General features: G+C 35.5%; 1 protein-coding gene across 3 annotated transcripts in view; it reads left to right on the top strand.

Moving 5' to 3' along the window:
• Positions 1-20386, top strand: part of ACOX3 (acyl-CoA oxidase 3, pristanoyl) — an 85642-nt gene that overhangs the window by 42598 nt on the left and 22658 nt on the right. For all 3 annotated transcript variants that reach the window (XM_072620133.1, XM_072620132.1, XM_072620131.1), the window contains exons 11-13: positions 697-817; positions 9792-9914; positions 11800-11913. In XM_072620133.1, the coding sequence (XP_072476234.1) occupies positions 697-817; positions 9792-9914; positions 11800-11913 (358 nt within the window). The remainder of the gene's footprint in view (positions 1-696; positions 818-9791; positions 9915-11799; positions 11914-20386) is intronic.

Genomic DNA, 20386 nt, shown 5'->3' on the forward strand with positions numbered 1-20386 from the left:
TTAATGCTTTTACTATCACAGTTGGTTCATAGAGTTAAACATTGAGTTATCAAAATCATAAGGCTGAAGTATTGGAAAGGTATACTAGAAACAGTACTGTATTAGCAGTAAAAGACAAAAACCTAGGTTCTAGTCCTCACTCTGCCCCTGGCAGCTGTGTGCCCACTTCTCTCAGGAATTACTTCCTGTAAAATGAGGGACTAGACGGAATGATCTCTAAGGTTTCCCCTTGATTGGATATTCCTCTGACTTTTTTATTCCTGATACAAATGGTTCTGAAATTGTAACCATTATTCTTATTCCCTTCACTATAAATAATGAATACATAATAGATTCATACGAATAATAATCACAATGCCATCATCTTATATGTAGAGTGCTCCAAAAGTACAAAATTCACGGTACCCCATGAGATAGGAAATGGAGCTATTATCTTCTTTTTTCATTTGGGGAAACTGAGGCTCAAAAAAGTAATTTGTCATTAGTCATACAGATTAGTGTCAGGACAAGTACTTGACCCCAGATTTTCTTTCTAATTCCAAATTCTGCTGTCCTCTGTACATAATCTAATATACCATTAATTCCCTGTGCATAATTTTGAAATATACTTGTTGCTTGATAAGATTAGCCCCCTTTGGAATATGACTTAGTGTTTTGAGATTTTAAAAACCTTCCGTTTAATCCCTTCTTTTTGAGGCTGAACTTGGACGTGAAATTCATGCATTGGCATCCGCTGGCAAACCTCTAGCTTCCTGGACTGCTCAGCAAGGAGCTCAGGAATGTCGAGAAGCTTGTGGAGGACATGGTTATTTGGCCAGTAAGTGTGAGGATAGTCTTCTCTTTTGACCTTACGTCTCCCATTTAACTTTGACTATCTAAAGACTGTTTGCTCTAAACTGAAGATAATAATGTATTACATAGAGAGAATCTGTGAGAAGCAGAGCAGTAAAAAAATTTCAATAGAAACTCCAAGTCAACTAATTTGAATTGTGATTTCCTTTTTAACTACTTGGTAATATTCACTGACAGGATTCTTTCAGTAGGGAGAGGATGTGATATAATGAAAGGATCACTGACTTGTGGGAGTCAGGATCCCTGAGTTCTAATTTTGGTTATACATTACTGGCTATAATATGACTGTGGACTGGTTACTTAATTCCTCCACATACCCACTTCCTCATCTGTAAAATGAGGAGGCAAGATCCCTTACATGACCAGTGTTCTGTGAGTTAAAGAATTGATACAATTAGAAACATTCTTTATGTTAAAAAAAACATTTTTAAAGACTATTTTGATGACTCAAACACTGATTTTTTTTTTCTGGTAAATGTTTCAGAAATGAAAAACATATGTTTCATTCCTTTCTGTTCTTCAAGGTTTTATATCAGCAGAAGTTTTGATGAGTCAATTTCCTCTTGTATCCTTCTCACAAACCTTTTCAAATGATCAGAAAATGTTCTAGTATTCAGTAGTGAATCTCAGTGCTTGAGGATGCCCCAGTAACACAAAGCTCTCCACCCTTTCTGCCTAGGGATGTTTTGCAGTAAAGCAGTAATTCACATTTTTATAGACCTTGAAATGTGCAAAGTACTCCTCCTTATTTAATGCTGTTGTCTTTGTATCACAGTCATTACTCACACCCCTCCTAGAGAAAGAAAAGCAATTAAACAAACTCCATCAGATAAGATAGACAGTCAGCTCTCCTTAATACCATGATAAAGGAAATACCCTTGCTGTCTCTTCAGGACGTTCACTGGTTTTTCCATTTCTCTGAGCTCAGATTCGTTTTGGCACTTTAAAAAATTGACCTTCTTGTAACAATTGTGCCAGTGTTTGCTGAATTATGGAGAAAGCAAGGGAGTTCCAGGAAAATAAAAACATCTGTTTCTTCTTCATTGACTACATTAAAGCCTTTGACTGTGTGGATCACAACAAAATGTGGCAAGTTCTCAAAGAGATGGCAGTACAAGATCATTTTCTTTGTGTCCTGAGGAACCTGTATGCAGGTATGTGGGTCAAGAAGCAACAGTTAGAACTGAAGATGTAACAGCTGATTGGTTTAGGATTTGATATGAAAAGAAATACAACAAGGCTATATATTGTCACCTTATTTATTTAACTTACATGCAGAGTCATGATAAGGGTGAAAGAGGATAGTATAAAAGCTAGCTTGAAGCTCACCATTAAAAAAACTGAGATCACAGCCCCTGGGCCCATCACTTTCTGGCAAGTAGAGGAAGAAGAAATGCAAGCAGTGTCAAATTTTTAGACTTGGACTCAAAGATGGCAACTGCAGCCATGAAATGAATAGACTCTTGCTCCTTGGAGGGAAAGCTGTGACAAATTTGGACAGCATACTAAACAGCAGAAACATCACCTTGACAACAAAAGTCCATACACTCAAAGCTATGTTGTTTTTTTTCCCCTAGTAGTAATGTATAGCTGTGAAAGACTATAATAAAAACTGAGTGCTGCAGAATCGACACCTGAATTGTGGTGCTTGAGAATACCTTTGACTCAGAATCCATTGGACATCAAGGAGATGAAATCAGTCAATATTTGAAGAGATTAATTCAGGCCATCCATTGGAAGGAGAAATCCTGAAGCTAAAGCTTAAATACTTTGACCACGTAATGAGACCCTGATGCTGAGAACAATTGAAAACAAAAGAAGAGGATGACTGAGGATAGTGGAAGATGCTGTGGTCCATAGGGGCACAGAGTTGGACACAACTGAGTGACTGAACAACAAAATGATTGTGTATGTTGTTCTCTTGGTTCTGCTTATTTTATGCTGCATCAGTTCATAAATATACTTCCATGTTTGTCTGAATCTGTCATATTAATCATTCCTAATTGTACAATAACATTGCATCATATTCATCTAACATAATATGGCCTTTTTCCCACCCTGCCATTCCCTAATCTATGGGCTTTGTTTGTTTCCATTTTTTTCTACCACAAAATAATGCTATTATGGATATTTTGATATATATGTACCAGACATTTGGTTTTATCTTTGATTTCCTTCAGGTATAAAAACTTAATAATGGGATTGCCAAGTTAAAGGATATGGATAGTTCAGTCACTTTTCTTGCATAATTTCAAATTGAACTTCTGAACACTTAATAGCTCTACCAACAGTGCATCATTGTGCCTGTCTTCCCACAGCCACTTCAACATTGACTGTTCCCATCTTGTTTCCTCCTTGCCACCTTGCAAGGAGTGAAATGAAACTTCAGGATTGTTTTAATTTGTATTTTTCTTACTGTTGATCATTTGGAACATGTTTCATAGGGTCACCTGTAGTTTACAGATCTTCTTTTGGAAAGTTTACATCCTTTGATCTTTTGGGAGGAATGGCTTTTGGTATGATGTGTTTTCGTATCAATTTCCTATATATTTTGGATACTAGGTTTTCCAGTGATATTTGATAACAAATGTTTTCTCCGTTCTGCATTTTTTTCTAATTATGTCTTTATTGTTCTTGTTTGTGAAAAACTTTGTAATTTTATGCAACCAAAATGAGTTTTTTTTATCTTTTGTGATCTCTTCTATCCCATTTTGTTAAGAAATGCCCTCTTAGATAAGCTAGATGCATTTCCAATAAGATCAGGGTGAAACACGAATGTTCATTATTACCATTGTTATTCAATATGGTACTAGAAATGTTAGCTTTATCAATGAGAGAAGAAAAAGAAGTTGAAAGAATGGACAAAGAAGAAACTAAGTTATCACTTTGCAGATAATATGATGATATATTTAGAGGGTCCTAGAGAATCTAGTAAAAAACTAATTGAACTAATAGACAGTTTTGACAAAGTTGCTGGTTACAAAATAAACCCACATAAATCATCTGCATTTCTGTATATTTCTAACAAAGCCCAACAGCAAGAGATAGAAAGAGAAATCCCATTTGAAGTTATTGTAGACACTATAAAATATTTGGAAGTCCACCTGCCAAAAGAAACCCAGGGACTATATGAACACAATTACAAAACACTTTTTGTACAAATAAATTCAGATTTAAGTAACAGGAAAAACATCAGTTGCTCGTGGTTAAGCTGAACTAATATAATAAAAATGATAATTCTACCTAAATTAATTTACTTATTCAGTGCTATACCAATCAAATTACCAAAAAATTATTTTATAAAGCTAGAAAAATTATCAAAATTCATCTGTAAGAACAAAAGGTCCAAAATATCAAGGGAGGTAATGAAAAGAAATGCTAGGGAAGGTGGCCTAGCTCTAACAGAACTCAGATTGTATTATAAAGCAGCAATAATCAAAACTACTTGGTACTGGCTCAGAAATAGAGGAGTATTTTATTGGAATAGGTTAGGTACACAAGACAATGTAGTCGATGATTATAGTAGTCTACTATTTGATAAACACAAGGACCACAGCTTCTGGGATAAGAAGTCACTGACAAAAACTGCTGGGAAAACTGGCTAATAATGTGGTGGAAACTAGGCATAGACCAATGCCTGACACTATACATCAGAATAAAATCGAAATGTGTACATGATCTAGGTATAAAGGCTGATATTATCAATAAATTAGGGGAGCAAGGAGTAGTGTATTTGTCAGATTTATGGAGAATGGAGAAATTTATGACCAAACAAGAGATGGAGAGCATTATGAAATGCAAAATGGATAATTTTTATTACATTAAATTGAAAAGTTTTTGCACAAACAAAGCCAATGCAGTCAAGATTAGGAGGGAAGCAGAAAACTGGAAAAGAATTTTTATAACTAGTATCTGTCATAAAGGCCTCATTTCTAAAATATGTAGAGAATTGAGTCACATTTACAAGAATACAAGTCATTCCCCAGTTGATAAATGGTCAAAGGATATGAACAGGAAGTTTTCAGAGGAAAAAATTAAAGATATCCATAGTCACATGAAAAAATGCTTTAAAGCGCTATTGATTAGAGAGATGCAAATTAAAACAACTCTGGGGTACCACATTACACCCATCAGATTGGCTAACATGACAGAACAGGAAAATGATAAATGTTGGAGAAGATTTGGGAGAGTTGGAACATTAATTGTTGAATTGTTGGTGGAGCTGTGAGCTGAGCCAACCATTCAGGAGAGCAATTTGGAACTATACCCAAGGGGACTATAAAAATGTGCATACCTTTGACCCAGCAATATTGCTTCTAGGACTGTATCTCAAAGAAATCATAAAAATAGGAAAAAGGACCCATGTTTGCGATAACATTTATAGCAGCACTCTTTGTGGTGGCCAAGAACAGGAATTTGAGGGAATGCCCATCCACTGGGGAATGGCTGAACAAGTTGTGATATGTGAATGTAATGGAATACTATTGTGCTATAAGAAATGAGGAACAGGAGGACTTCAGTAAGGCCTGGAAGGACTTATATGAACTGATGCTGAGTGAAAGGAGCAGAACCAGGAGAACATTGTACACAGTAACAGTCACAGTGTGTGAGGACCTTCACAGCAATGCAAGGACCTAAAACATTTCCAAAGGATTCGATGCAAAATGCCATTCACATCCAGAGAAAGAACTATGGAATTGGAATGCAGAATGAAGCAGCCTGTTTTCTCTTGTGGTAAAAAAAAAGAAGTAGCCTACAATAATCAAAATCTGTCTGCATTTTTGAACACTGTCCATGCCAGACTCCAGTGCCTAGCTTGGTGCCTGGCATGTAGTAGGTACTTAATAAATGTTTGTCTTTTGAGTGAAAAAAAAGAAATGTCCCCTTAGCCATGGTTGTGAAAATATCTAATTTCTTTTCTAACTTTTCATTTTTAGTTTCCAGGGGCATATGGTGTAAGATACTGGCCTAATCCTACTTTTTGACAAACTACTTTCCTATTTTCCAAGCAGAAAAGGAAGTCTTTCTCCAGTCCCCACTACCATAATTCATTTCCTTAGGGTTATTAAACACAAAGCTAATGCTTTTGATCATTTTAGCTTCTTGCTTATTTAGCTTGTTCCATCAATGACTTTTCTGTTTTTAACCAGTAACAAATAGTTTTCATAACTATTGCTTTATAATGTATTTTGAAGTGTTATAATGCTATGTCCATTCGTTCAAAGTTTTTCTTACTTATTCCAGTAGATATAGTTATATTGTCTAGTCTCCCTCTCCTAAAAAAAAAAATCTGCCACATAATTTGATTTGATTAGCACTAAATCTATAAATTAACTTAACTAGTGGTATCTTTTTTATTATATTGGTAAGGCCCAACAGTAAACAGTAGGCATCTCTCCAGTTATTTGTCTTCTATTTCTGGAAAGAGTGTATTGTAGTGGTATTTATTTAACTTGTGTATTTTGGTAGGCTAACTCTTAGATGTTTTATGAATTTTAAAATTATTTTGAATGATGTCTCCTATTGTAATTTTTTCCTGTTTTTGTTAATACCAAAAGAGAAATACTGATGATTTTTGTGGATTTATTGTTATTATTTTTAATTCATCAACCTTGTAGCCTTAATTGTGGCACTTTCTTCACTTATTCTCTGTGGGTTTTTAACTACACCTTCATGTCATCTGCAAATAGGGGACAGTTTTTGTCTCTTCTTTGCAAATATTTACTTTTTTTGCTTGTATTATTACAGACTTTTTCTAGACTGTCAAATAAAAGTTGGAAGAGGGAATTTTCCTACTTCACAAGTGTGTCTTTACTGAGAAAACTTCTAGAGTTTCTCTGTTGTGAACAATGCTAGCTCTTAGCTTTAAATGTAAGCTTTTCAAAATATTAAAGGAGGTTCCTTCCTTGACTATGATTTTAATATTGATAAGTGCTGTATTATTTCAAAGGCTTTTCTCAACTTCTATTGAAATCATCACCTAGCTTTGTTACCTGTTGTTTATATGATTAATCATGCTAATTGCTTTCATAATGTTGAAACACCCTTGAATCCACAGAATGAACCTAACCTGGTCATAGTAAATTAATTATTTTCTGGAGATATACATATGTGTGTGCATATGTGTATGTATATATATATATACATACACATATGCACACACATATGTATATGTGTATATATACATACATATGTATGTGATATATATGCATATATATACATACATGTGTGTATGAATGTGTGTGTGTGTGTTAAGCTCCTTGCAAGGATTATATTTAAATTTTTGAGTCAGTATTTGTTCATGAGATTTATGAAGCTTTCCTTCCCTTCTCTGAACCTCCCTTGTTTGTGAATCAGGACCATATTTGTTTCCTAAATAGGTTTTGGTGGAATGCTTTCTGACTCTATTTTTTGGAACTTTTTTTTACATTTTTTTATTAATTTATTTGTTTTCAATTTTCAACAATCACTTCCATAAGTTTTAAATTTTCTCCCCCTTCTTCCCCCCCCCCCCCCGAGAAGGCATGCAATCTTATTTGGGTTCTACACATACATTCTTATTAAACACATTTTTATATTCATCATGTTGCATAGAAGAATTAAAACTAGTGGGAAAAACCTTGAGAAAAACCAAAACAAAACAAAACATAGCACAAGAGAAAGTAGTCTGCTTCATTCTGCATTCTGATGTGGATGGCATTTTGCATCAAGAGTCCCTTGGGAGTGTTTTAGGTCCCTTGCATTGCTGTGAAGATTTTTTTGGAATTTTAAAAAAGACAGAAATTAATTGTTTTTAAAATGTTTGGTTGAACTCAGTTATAAATTCATCTGGCCTTTAGTTTTTTTGTCAGTTAATTTATGACTTGATTTCTTTTTCCAACATTGAGTTATTTAAGTAGGTATTCATCAATTTTTTTTGAATTTTCATTTTTTCTGGTATATAATTTCACATAGTAACAGTTTTTGATCATTATTTTTCCTCCATTGTGAATTCACTATAATCGTTTTTGAATATTTTTTTAAATTTGATTTTCCTTTTTTTTTGACCAGACTGGTGAATGATTCATTATGTTTGTGAGTCTCCTCAGAAACAGCAACAGTTTTTCATTTTTTCACCAGTTCTATATCCTTTTTATGATAAAGTTTTTTTCTATTTCCCATCTAGTTTTCAAGATTTCTTCTTTTGCCCCCTTCCTAGGGTTCTTAATTTGTTTTTTATTCTTTTAAAGTTCAACTTAAGTCATTGATGTTTTTTCTTTTTCAAATTGTCTTAACGTTTTTAGGGAGAACTTTTTCTCTGAGCGTTGCTTTAGTTGCATCCCAAATATTTGGACATATTATTTCATTGTTACTACCACTTATATTTCCTCATTATTTCTATGATTTAGTCTTAAAAACCCAGTCATTATTTAGGATGTTATTATTTAGACTTTAGGTATATATCTTCTTTCCTTCTTTCATTACTATTTTTTATTATGGTCTGTAAAAATTATATGTATTTTATCTGCCCTTTTACATTTGTTTGTCATATCTTTATACCCTAGTTCATGATCAGTTTTTCTAATGGTAACTTGAAATCCTAAGAAATGTGCATATTTAATATTCCCCATAAGGAGTTACCATAGATCAATCCAATCTAGTTCATCCAACAATTATATTGATTCTGCATTTTCTTTCTCTTTTTTAAACCTTTTATTGAATTTATCTAGGTCTGAGAGACAAATATTAAATCCTCCTGCTATTATTGCATTACTGTTGTGTCTTCTTGCAGTTCATCTAAGTATTCTTTTAAAGAACTTAGCCATTATGATGGGTGCACAAACATTATGTGTGTATTTGTGTGTGTATGTGTATTTCATTTTGCTTTTAAGCACAATACGGTGTCCTGTTTATTTCTCTTTGCTATCAATTTTTATTGTATTCTGAGATTATGGTGACAATTTCTACATTTTTACAATCACCTAAAGCAGGGGTTCTTAATTTATATATGCTACACAAACCTTTTGGCAGTCTAATGAAGCCTGTGGAATTTGTAAAATTAATAGTTGATAAATGCATGAAATAAAATACATAGAATTAAAAGGAAACTTATTATCCTGAAATAGTTATCAGAATTTTAAAAAAATAAGTTCTTGAATATCAAGTTAAGAACCTTAGACTTAAAGCGTAATAGATTTTTCTCCATCCCTTCCTTATCTTGATATGGCTACATGTTTTAAATTTTTGTTTGTATCAGATTTTTGGGTTCTATTCCCTTATCCATATCTATGTTCTTTTTATTTTTATTGGGGCGTTTAATCCATTACATTTATTGTTGGATTTATGTTTGTGTTGTCTTCTGTTACGCATTTATTGCAATCTATCTATGTCTAAGTCTAGATTATCTTTATTTATAATCTATTTACTCTTTTAAAAGCCAACATTTTGTCCCTTCCGTTTGTTTATACAAATCTAAAACCAGTCTTTTGCCCCTACACTCCTTTTCTCCCGTTGCTTTGTCCAATCCTAAATTCTTTCTGTAGACTTTTGTTATTCACTATCTTTTTAATTTGTTTAATCCTTTACTTCCCAATCCCATTTAAGAGTCCAGGTCCTAATCTCCCCTTCTCTCTATCTCATCCATTTTTCTATTTCAGTGATATTATTTGGTTTATAATGCCCTTTTCCAGAATATGCTATTTTTCTTTTACTCCATTTCTTATTTCTTACCCCTTCTAGGAATATGTGAAATCTCTTCCCAGGAATGTTATTTCTTTATCTGTTAGTTAAGAGACTTAGGTAGGTAATTTCATAATTTCTTCTGTCTTTTGGCTATGCTTCACTAACTAGTGAAGCTGGAATTAGAATTTTGGGTCCTTAAATTATCAGTTTTAATCATCGTTCTTCTACTACATATCCGAAACACATCACAAGCCTTCAATATTGTGATTTTGTTGCAGTGAATCGTTTGGGTGATATTAGAAATGACAATGATCCGAACTGTACCTATGAAGGAGATAATAACGTCCTGCTCCAACAGACCAGCAACTATTTACTGAACTGTATTATAGACAGACATCAAGGTTAGTGTTTTTAATTGGGTAGCACATGGTGGGGTATCTTGTTTAGAGCAAAGCTTTTCATCTTTTAAGAGTGTATAAGAGCCTTGTCCTTTTTTGTTTGTTCTTTTAAAATGTTCCTTATATTTGTGGGAAGACAGTATTATATATTTAAAACAATGGTTCTCAAAATGTGGTCTCTAGACCCTGGGATTCCCTGAGGTCAAATCTATGTTTATAATGATACTAAGTGGTACAGTGGACAGAGCACTGGCCCTGGAATCATAAGGGCCTGGGTTCAAATCTGGCCTCAGACACTCAAAACTGTGGGACCTGGGCAAGTCACTTAGTCCTGAATGCAAATAATAATAATGATATTAAGATGTTATTTGCCTATTAAAGTGTTTTTCCTTTTCCCAGCTACATATCTGTGTGAGGCCAGATTTTCTCCATATACTTCAACCAGAACAGCATATTACAATGAATTGAATGCAGAAACAAATAGGAGAATACATTTATTTTTTATTTATACCTAAACTAACTGGTTTTTTTTGTTTTAGAAAGTGTAATTTATTTTTTTATAAAATTATGCTATTTTTGTTAACGTATAATGAACTTGTTACTTTGAAATGGATAAATATTTTTTACATTTTATCAGTTTTAATTTTTAAAATGGTATCAACAGCTATAACTAATGATGTGCTGGTATTTAATAATTGGCTCTCCAAAAATGAATGACATACTCTTAAGTTTAATCTGCATCATTAACATTTTCTCCATCACTTTTTCAAGTCTAGACAATCAACAAAACAATAAACAAAGGCCAGATTCATAGTCTTTGCTGATATCCAAGGCATAAGTGTTCTCACTGAAAATTTACTACTCAGCTCTCAAGAGTCAGTATGAACTGGCTCCAGCACTCTACCAGATATAACCCATATAAGTCAAAGCTTTGGGCAGTTCTAAGTAAATTAGAAGAGTGTAAAGGGGTTCTGAGACCAACAGGTTTGAGAACTGCTGCTTTAAAAGGTGTAAACTGATCAAGGCAATGTGATGCTGTGAATGTTATCCCAGTCAGAGGAGAGCAGCTGCTCAGGGGTGTTGCTGGGCAACATTTGGTTCTAAGAGCTCTAGTGAGGATGAGGACACCAGACTTTCTTCCACCCTTAAGATGTCTGCGTGCAGAAAAAGGCCACCTCTGGGCTGGTAGCACCAGCCTAGCACTGGCACTAAGTCTGGGTCTCGTGAGTGAAGCACGTTGATGAGCTTGAGCCCAGGAGCCAGTGAAGCCTCCACATGACCCAGCAGTGCAGCCCTGGAATCGGGGACGTGGGCAGTGTTTTCTACAGTTCTGCATTTGCATTGCTCTGTGTTGTTTAAGTGCCAGGAGAAAGTCTTATGTATTTTGTAATGCTGTAAATTGCTTGAGTCTTAGACAGAAAATATTTAAATCAGTAAAGAAGGCAGTTATAAGGTATCATAAGGTCACTGATTGTACCTTCTGAACCAATACTTCCTCCTTCCCTTGAATGTACCTAAGTCTTGTGGCCCTCAAAGTCAGGGGTTGCTGAATGCTGATATGGAAAGAGCACTAGGCTAGGAGCTAAGAGGCCTAGGTCCTAGTCCAGCAGTGCTGCTAGGCAAACTGCCTAGCCTCTTTGTGCCTCAGTTTCCCCATCCAGAAAGTCAGGGATTGGACTAGATGACCTTTGAGATCCTTTCTAATTCTAAAATTCTATGACTCTGTGATTTAGTATGATTATATATAACTTCTAAAGTGGTAACTCTGAATGGATACTGATTACAGAAAGAGCACAGTTTGTTAAAATCAAGATATTTATCCAGTTAAACTACATATTCTTAATTTTGGTGTTCCATTCTTTCAATAAATATGTTTAATATTCATCAGATAAAACTCGTATGGAAAGTCCACTGGAATCTGTAAATTTTCTTGAAGATTTTAAAGATATTCTTGGCCAGAAATTTGTGATATCCAGAGTTGAAGATTGTATGGATTCTTCAGGTAACTATTTTCTCTTATTTTTTAAAATTTTCTCTTATTTTTAAGAGAATTTATTAATGTTCTCTTATATTAATTATATACTTTATCTTACTTTGTCATTATATTATCGTATATTGTCATAATCACAAAATTCACTGTGCATTTTAAATACTAAGAAAATGATTGTAGATTATTTAGGGCAGGATTCAGAACATAGGGATTCATTTCATGAAAACTTTGTGTTTTATTGAAAAAAGTGCTGGATTTAGAATCAGAAGATATGAGTTTGAATTTTGTCTCAGAGTCTTACGAGCTATATAATCCTAAATGTCCCTATCCTCTTTAAGGCTTATTTTCCTACTCTGTGAAAGGGATATACTATGTGCCCCATAGAACTGCTAGAAGAATAGCACTTTGTAAACTTTAATTTGCTGTAGAAGTAGGAATTATTATTAACTTGTGTTATTTCCTTTTTGATACATCATAGGGATTCAAACTAAGCCAGTGATGAACTACCCAGCAAGTCCAGATTTAAGATACATTTAAAAACTGAAAACATTAGAATATTATATAACAAAATATACTTTATTTGGCCACAGGATTTCCCTTTGCTAACAACAGGCCGGATGCCTGTTCAAAAGCTAACTGGTTGTTTTAGAGTGAGCCATTTTAATTCCATGGGGTATTCAAGCAGCCCAAGATTATTTCACTACCAGTGCTACTCAGGCTGCGCTTCTAGTCATCTGTGTATCTCTAAATGAATTGATTAAATTATCACTAAGGATCCTGTTAACTGTGGTATGCCATTGAAAATTTTAAGAGAATCAAATTGATGGTTCAGGAAGATGAGTTTGTTGGCATGTACAGGATAGACTGGAGAAACAGGGAGGTCAGCTGAAGCTAAGATGTAGTCCAGGTGGTATGACCTGCTTTTGAGATGTATCAATGTGTCCTTCTGGGTATTATGGGGAGAATATAACACGTACTTTCTTTGCCCTCCCCTTTCATGTTTACTGAACATTTCAAAGATGTTCAAATTCACAAACTCACAGCAAACTCTGCCTCTTATGAAAAGGGAATAATGTGAAATAAGGATAGGCTGTGGAGAGCCTAGGATTAAGTTATTGAAGCAGTAAAGCCACCTGATGTTATCAGTGTATTGGCCAACATTCATTGTTTTGTGATGTTCTTGACATCTGGAAGAATACATGGTAGATAATCAACCAGATGCGAATTGTCAGTCCTGAAGGTTTGCACAGACTCAGTCATGCAGCAGTGCGCATGATTGGAAATGAAACATCTATGAGAAGAAAAGCATGCTCAAAAATAAGAAAACTTGGAGTACTTTAAAAAAAAAAAAGAACTTTTTAAAAATTTGACAGAACCTTTAAAAACCCAAAACAAAATAGCCATCTTCATTGTGAGGTCCATGATATTCCAGACAATCTTCATTTTAAGAAAATGTGAAGGTAGGAGATTATGGAATTTATTTGCACATCAGAGTCATAAGGAGGGTTGGACTTTCATCACCTAGAATTCTTCTATTGATAGAACTTTTCTGCAGACTACTATATCATTGCCTCCATTTTCTTGGCAGCTCTTTAGTCTTTAAGTTGGACTTGGCAGCAGTATCAACCTGGACTTCATTATTATTTACAAATCTTGTTAGCTCTGTGACTCTGGGAACATCACTTTGCTTCACTAAACCTTAGTTTTTCATCTGTTAAATCGTTTTGATAACATTTGTACTGCATACTTTATCGGGGGGTTGTAAGGCAAAGGGCTTCATAAGCCTTAAATCTCTATGTAAACATGACCCATCCATTGACATGTGCATGCTTTATCTGTTTGTAAAGAGAAGTGTGCTGTTATTATTGTTATTTTTATCTCTTTCCCAAAGTGCTACTATCTAAGGAAACTCGAAACTCACTAGAAGATACTACAAGTAGGTACTAATGAATATTTCCATCAGTGTTAGCATGTAGTACTTTTGGGGCAGAGGCAGTCAGGAATAAGTGACTTGCCCAGGATCACGCAGCTCGTCAATGTCTGAGGCTGAAGTTGAACTCAGGTCTTCTTGATTCCAGGGCCAGTGCTGGTCACTGGTCATCTTATAAAACAATAGAAATTTATGTAAAACAGATAGTCACATCCACATTCTTTTTAAAGAACTGTCACCTATTGTAACATTTAGGTCTGTATTATGTAGATAGGTCATGAGACAGATATGCCTTGGTGTGCTATCCTTCCCCAAATTCAGCAGTCTTTTCAGTATTGTCTATCTAGTAAACAAGTTGGCATCATCTATTTGTCCTGGGAGTTACCGTCATTTTGTAAAAAATGTTTCCAAGGGAAACATTTCAAGTAAAACTCATTTTGTAAAAATTGTTTGCTGTTGCAAAAAAAAAGACATCATCTTTCTGGATAGAGTTGGAAAGGAAGTTAACACACTGAGCCAAAACCATGGCCTCAGATGAATTTAATCGTTTAATCCTGAATCTTTGCACTGACTAAATAAGTTTTGTCTCATCTGGATTTGTAGTAAAGACTATGCTTCATGTAGCACCATGATGCTCCACAGGAACTGAGTAACCCCAATTAAAGTCAGTCTGTTTGTTAGATTAAAAAAAAAAATTTGATCAGACTCAATATATCAAGGGATAAATCTTTGTTTTGGGGGAAGCATATTTAACTTGTATGTTTTAGGCATTACTTTAGTATTTATTGCGTTGAAAACATGATTTACTTCATAGACTGTATGTGAAAGAATTTTATTTACTTTCTAAAAGTGAGTCATGTATTCCCCTTTTATATTTGAATCCCAGTCTACTCACTGCTGCCAAGGCCTATTCTCATAACCTATCAATATTCTCTCAGTGATGGTGTATCCCTGTGAATAATGGACCAACATGATCTCATAAGAATCAGAATTGTAGATGACACAAAGTACAGTAGAAAGATGAATCATGAGTGTACTATAAGTAGACTATCCTATATTACCAATGACAACTTGCCTTGAGCAAAAGATACTGCTAAAGGTACATATGACTTCTTTTGTATCCCCAGAACTTAGCACAGTGCTGGTACATAGTAGGTATTTAATATGGATTTAATTGTATGACTAGTGAAGGAAATGGGTAAGGCTGAATTAGCTATTGACATCCCCCAAATATTAAGAGACCTACAGAAAGGTCTCTAATGCCTGGGTGATTCTTAATTGAGGTAATGCTAAAGATACCATAAAATCATAACATTCCAAAGTTGTAAGACATTGAAAAGGTCATCCAGTCCCATTCCCATATACTGAACAAATCCTTTCTAACAATATCTCTGACAATTGGCCATCCAGGTTCTTCTTGAAGACCTCCACTGACTGGAGTTCACTGGCTCCTAAGGGAGCTTGATTACATTTTGAGACAGTTCTAAATGTTAGGAAATTCTTTATCCTATTATGCCAATTCTGCCTCCCTGTAACTTTGAATCATTGGTCTTAGTTCTGCTTCCTGGAGCCAAGGAAAATAAATCTACTCAGTTCTCCACAAGCCAGAACTGGAAATATCTGAAGCTTGCAATTGTCACCCCTCCCCAACTCCCCAAAAGTCTTTTTTTATACAGACAAAATATTCCAAATTTCTTTAACTGTTCTTTACATGACATGTTTTTTTAGTTCTATACTCATTCTGATTATATGCTAGCTTGTCAATATATTTACAACATTGTTTGAAACAAGTGGTGATAAAATCAAGAAAGTTTTACAAAGTAATTAGCTTAAGACCTGTTTACCAAGTTTTGAAACAAATCTTCCAAAACTCTTGCAACTGACATGTCATTCCGGGTGATTGATTTTTCTCATTTCATCCATTATTTTTCTTCATTTTTCATTTCATCCTGTATTTCATGTACAATTACAGTCGGCATCAGCTGATGCGTATCAGCTATGTGTGGGCAGGAAGGCCAGAGAAGCACTTGGCTTGTAACAGTCCTTGAGCAAAAAGAACATTAACTCACTCTTTGCCTGTGTCGCCATGTGTGTGTTCTGTGTTGGATTCCAAATGTTCCTCACTCCAACTCACGTTGATGCACGTTATTGGATCCTCTCTTGGCATTCTGCATTTATGCTTCCCTGTCCCACCCTAAGTGGAATGAATGACACTTAAGGAAACACCAAATGCTCATAGGCTAGCACTGGAAGGGACTGAAATTGTCCAGTCCAGACCCTTTATTTTACATATGAAGAAACTGTATCCTAGAGAGGTGAAGTGACTGCCCAGAAGTTATGATTCAAGCCCCTGTTATTTGAAAGGCCTGTTTCTGCTGTATTATCCTGGGGTCCTTCCTTATCCCTTCTCACTTGTGACTCCTCTGCATTTTGGATATACTCCTTAACCAGACCATGGGTCTTGTTTCTCCCCCAAACTATTCTTAGCCACGCATGCAACCCCTATGCTATTGTCTAGAAAAATGTAAGAAGAACAGTTAAAACAAAGTTACACAGTTGTCAACAAGATTACTCTCAGAGATTGTATTAATTCTTCATTATATTTGAATATGTCTATTTTTGTATCTGTATTTGAATGTGTTTTAAGCTGAATTTCAGGATCAAAATACCAAATTGGAATAGCACTCCTCAAAACTAGCATGAATTTCAATTCATCTCCACCTAAAAAATATTTATTTAGTGCCTACTATGTACAAAGTGCTATAAGAGGTCATTGGGGATGCAAAGATTTTAAGAAGTGAGACAAAACATGGATCCAGACAAGTATACAATGTAGAATGTAATAAGAACAAAAGAGAATCCAAAAGATTGTAGGAAAATTGGAGAAATGGGGCATTATTTTTAGTTTGTGGTCTGGGTGTTCAGTAAAGGCTTCACAAAGATTTCAGCCACTGGATAGCGTCAATCAGGGAACACATTCTAGGCATGAAGAAAAAAATTGCACAAATTCACAGAAGCAGGGGAAGATTGGTTAATATCAGGGAATAGCTAGTAGTTGAAGGAAAAATAAGGCTAGAAATGAAGTTTAGAATCAGATTGTTGAGGCTATTAAATGCAAGGGTAAAGACTTTGTGTTTATCCTACAGACAACAGGGTGCCATGGTAAGTTTTTAATTAGGATCTGACCCATCTATTAGGAAAATTTTGTCAGCCAGGGAAGGATGGTTTAGAGAGGGGAGGAACAAGAGATAAGAGCGGCCATTGTTACAGTAGTCTGGGTGAGAGGTGATGACCTCAGCCAGGATTATAAAAACGTGGGGACTATGTGGTAGAGAGACATTCAAGAAGTTTAGTGCTGATAAAATCCAAAGGACTTGGAAGCTGATGAAATAAGAGTGGGGATAAAGGAAAAGGAAGTCAAATGTGAATTCACGTTTTTATACCAAAAACTTGGTATAAAGTGACTTGGAGAATCTGGAGAAATAAGAAATTTGGAGGGTAGGGACAAGTTTTGGGGAAAAATATGAGGAGTTTAGTTTTGAACTTACTGAGTCTGAAGTTCTGGTAAGGTATCTAGATGGAGATCATAGTACATGGTTGGAAATATATTACTCAAGCTCAGGAGAGATTGGGACTGGATATGTAGATTTAGGAGTCATCTGTATAGAGGTGATCACTGAAGTCATAGGCATGCATGAAGTCACCAACTGCACATATAGACAGACAAGAAGATCAAGGATGCCCACATTTAGGGTTTGGGGTAAGGATGGTGAACTATTGGGAACTGAGGAGTTGGCAGACATGAAACTGAAGAAACCAGGGGAGAGCAGTGTCTTTGAAACCAAGGGGGGACGTTATCAAGAAGGACAGGGTCAAATGCTATAGAAAGGTCAAAATGTCTGAGGAAGGCAATTGAAAGGATAAAGCAATATAAGGCTAGTGTTAATATTAGAGACTCTAAGTAAAAGCTATCATATGATTTATGATAATTTTATGTTATGATAATATCATATGATATTTGAAAATTCAAATAATTCTGACCAATGGAAAGTTATTTCCTTTTGGCCTCAGTTTCCTCATCCAGAAAATGAGGAAATTGGATTTAAGTAAGATGACTTTCCATTTCCATTCAACAAGCATTTCTAAGTAGTTACTATGTGTAAAAACCCTGTGCCCATGTCTGGTGCGTAAGGGGCTGCAATGAAAGTGTGAAAAAGTACACAACTCCTGCCTTCAAGGACCTTACAGTCTATTAAGGGGACATGCACACAAGTAACCATGTTACCGTTTTCCATAGAGGAAAAGTTAAATAGTCAATAAAGACTTCAAGCCTCACATAATCTCAGAAGTTGAGGAGACTTCAGGGCTCATGTAGCGCAGCCTGTATCTAAACAGAATACCCTCAACAGTATCGCCAGTGAGTGGCCATCTGCCATATGCTCTGGAAGGGAAACGCACACAGACACACACACACACATACACACCACACCACACCACACCACACACACATGACCAGTTGCTGAATAACAAATGATGAAGGCATTGGACAAGATTCTTTTTTCCCAGCTCTAACATTCTACAATTCCAATTTTTCCAATTTAAGAATTCTGGGGCAGCATTTGAGAAACAGTACATGTTGTGGTGTGTATATGGAACAGTCTCCCACAGTTAGTGGGTCATTGTGCAGCTGTTACCTCTAATTTGTTGAGAAAAGAAATTAGCAAAAACAAGTTTTGTGCCTTTGGCAGATTCCTTAAAATTCATTGCTGCATAAATGAATCATGGAAAATATTACCATCCTCATGATGCCAATCTTTTGTTCATCTTCATGAGAACTGAACATCAGAGGAAGAATTTAAGACAAATGAAATATAAAAGGATATAAAAATAAATTTGTGGGAATGTCAGTCAATTGAATGTTCCCCAAATTACTGCTATGCAAGAAATATAGTAGGTTTTTTTTTAAAAGTTCTGATAATAAACATTCTAGTAACTTGGTAAAACTGAGTTAGTTCAAAATGAATTTTACTTAAAAGGATTTGTAATCTTTATTTCTGTACCTGAGAATATAAGACATAATTAGCATAGAATGATCTCTTAAATCTAAAGCCCTTTCCCAATCCTTTCTCCTTTTGACCTCTTAGCAGCATTTGATATGGTTGGCCAGATCTTCTTAGATGTTCTCTCTTCTCTGGCTTGTTGTGATACTACTCTTTGTGGGTCCATCTTAGTCTTCTTTAGTGGATTGTTTGTGTCAGGCCCTCTGATTACATGTGTTCCCCAAAGCTCTATTCTGGTTCCTCTTGTCTTTTTCTACACTTGGTGACTTCCTATGGGTTTAACTATCATCTTTTTGTAGATGACTCCTAGATCGATATGTCCAGCCCTACTCTATCTCGCCAACTCTAAGTACCAACTGCCTATCGGATGTTTTGAACTGTATGTCCTATAGGCATCTGAAACACAACATGTGCAAAACAGAACTTGTTTTCTTACCTCCCCTCCCTCACCTCTCCATTATCATTCCATTAACCTAGGTTTGTAACCTTAATATTATTCTCAATTTCTCATTCACTTCAATGGCCAATCAGTTGCTACCTTCATAACTCACATATGCCCAGTTTCTCTACTCATATCTCAAACTCTTATCACCTCTCATCCAGATTATTGCAGTAGACTCTTAACTGATCTCCTAGATTCAAATGTTTTCTCACTCCAATTTATTTTCTACACAGTTGTCAAAGCAATTTTCCTGAAGTGCTTAGCCAGGCAGTTCCCTTACTTGTTAATTAATAGTGGCTCTGTTACCATTAGCATCAAATATAAAGCCCCTCTGACATTTACAGCTCCTTAAGTTCTGGTCCCTTCCCACCTGTCTAGCCTGCATGCACTCTATAGTCAAGCCATTCTAGACCTCCACCACTCTATTGCTTGTCTTAGTATGTTTGCATTGGCTTTCCCCCCGTTCTTGTAATTGTAATGAGGTAATTCCTCCACTCTTGGAGACCCTTGGAGCTGAAGCTCCATCTTCTGGATTTCCTGTCGCCTCTCCTAGCCTCTCCTCTCTCTCCTTATCTTTTATGTCTTTTACATGTGCTTATATAAGTGCATGTCATTCTTCCAATGTAATCTCCTAGAGAGCAGGGACTTTCTTTTTATCCTTATATGCCTAGAACCTAGAACAGTACGTAGCACATCAGTGGATGCTTAATAATGTTTGCTGATTTCATAGACTCACTTCATCTAGTGTACTCATTCTGGTAAAAATAACATTCAACCCTTCATGCATCAGAGAGGCACCATGATGTGTTAAACATAACAGTGGCTTTGGTGTCAAAAAACCTGGCTTGTGATCATATCTCCTTCTCTTGCTGGCTTCCCAAACTTTGACAAGTCCTTTAAGGGCTCTCTGCTCAGTTTTCTCATCTGCAAAATGAAGAGGTGCTTGTGCACAGATTGTTGGGAGAATCAGATAAGATAATGCCTATGCAGTGCTGAATAGCCACGAAGTGCCCCATCACATGAGCTCCTGCTAGTTACCTGTTTTAAATTTAG

This window comes from Notamacropus eugenii, chromosome 6, assembly GCF_028372415.1.
Source record: "Notamacropus eugenii isolate mMacEug1 chromosome 6, mMacEug1.pri_v2, whole genome shotgun sequence".
NCBI lineage: Eukaryota > Metazoa > Chordata > Mammalia > Diprotodontia > Macropodidae > Notamacropus > Notamacropus eugenii.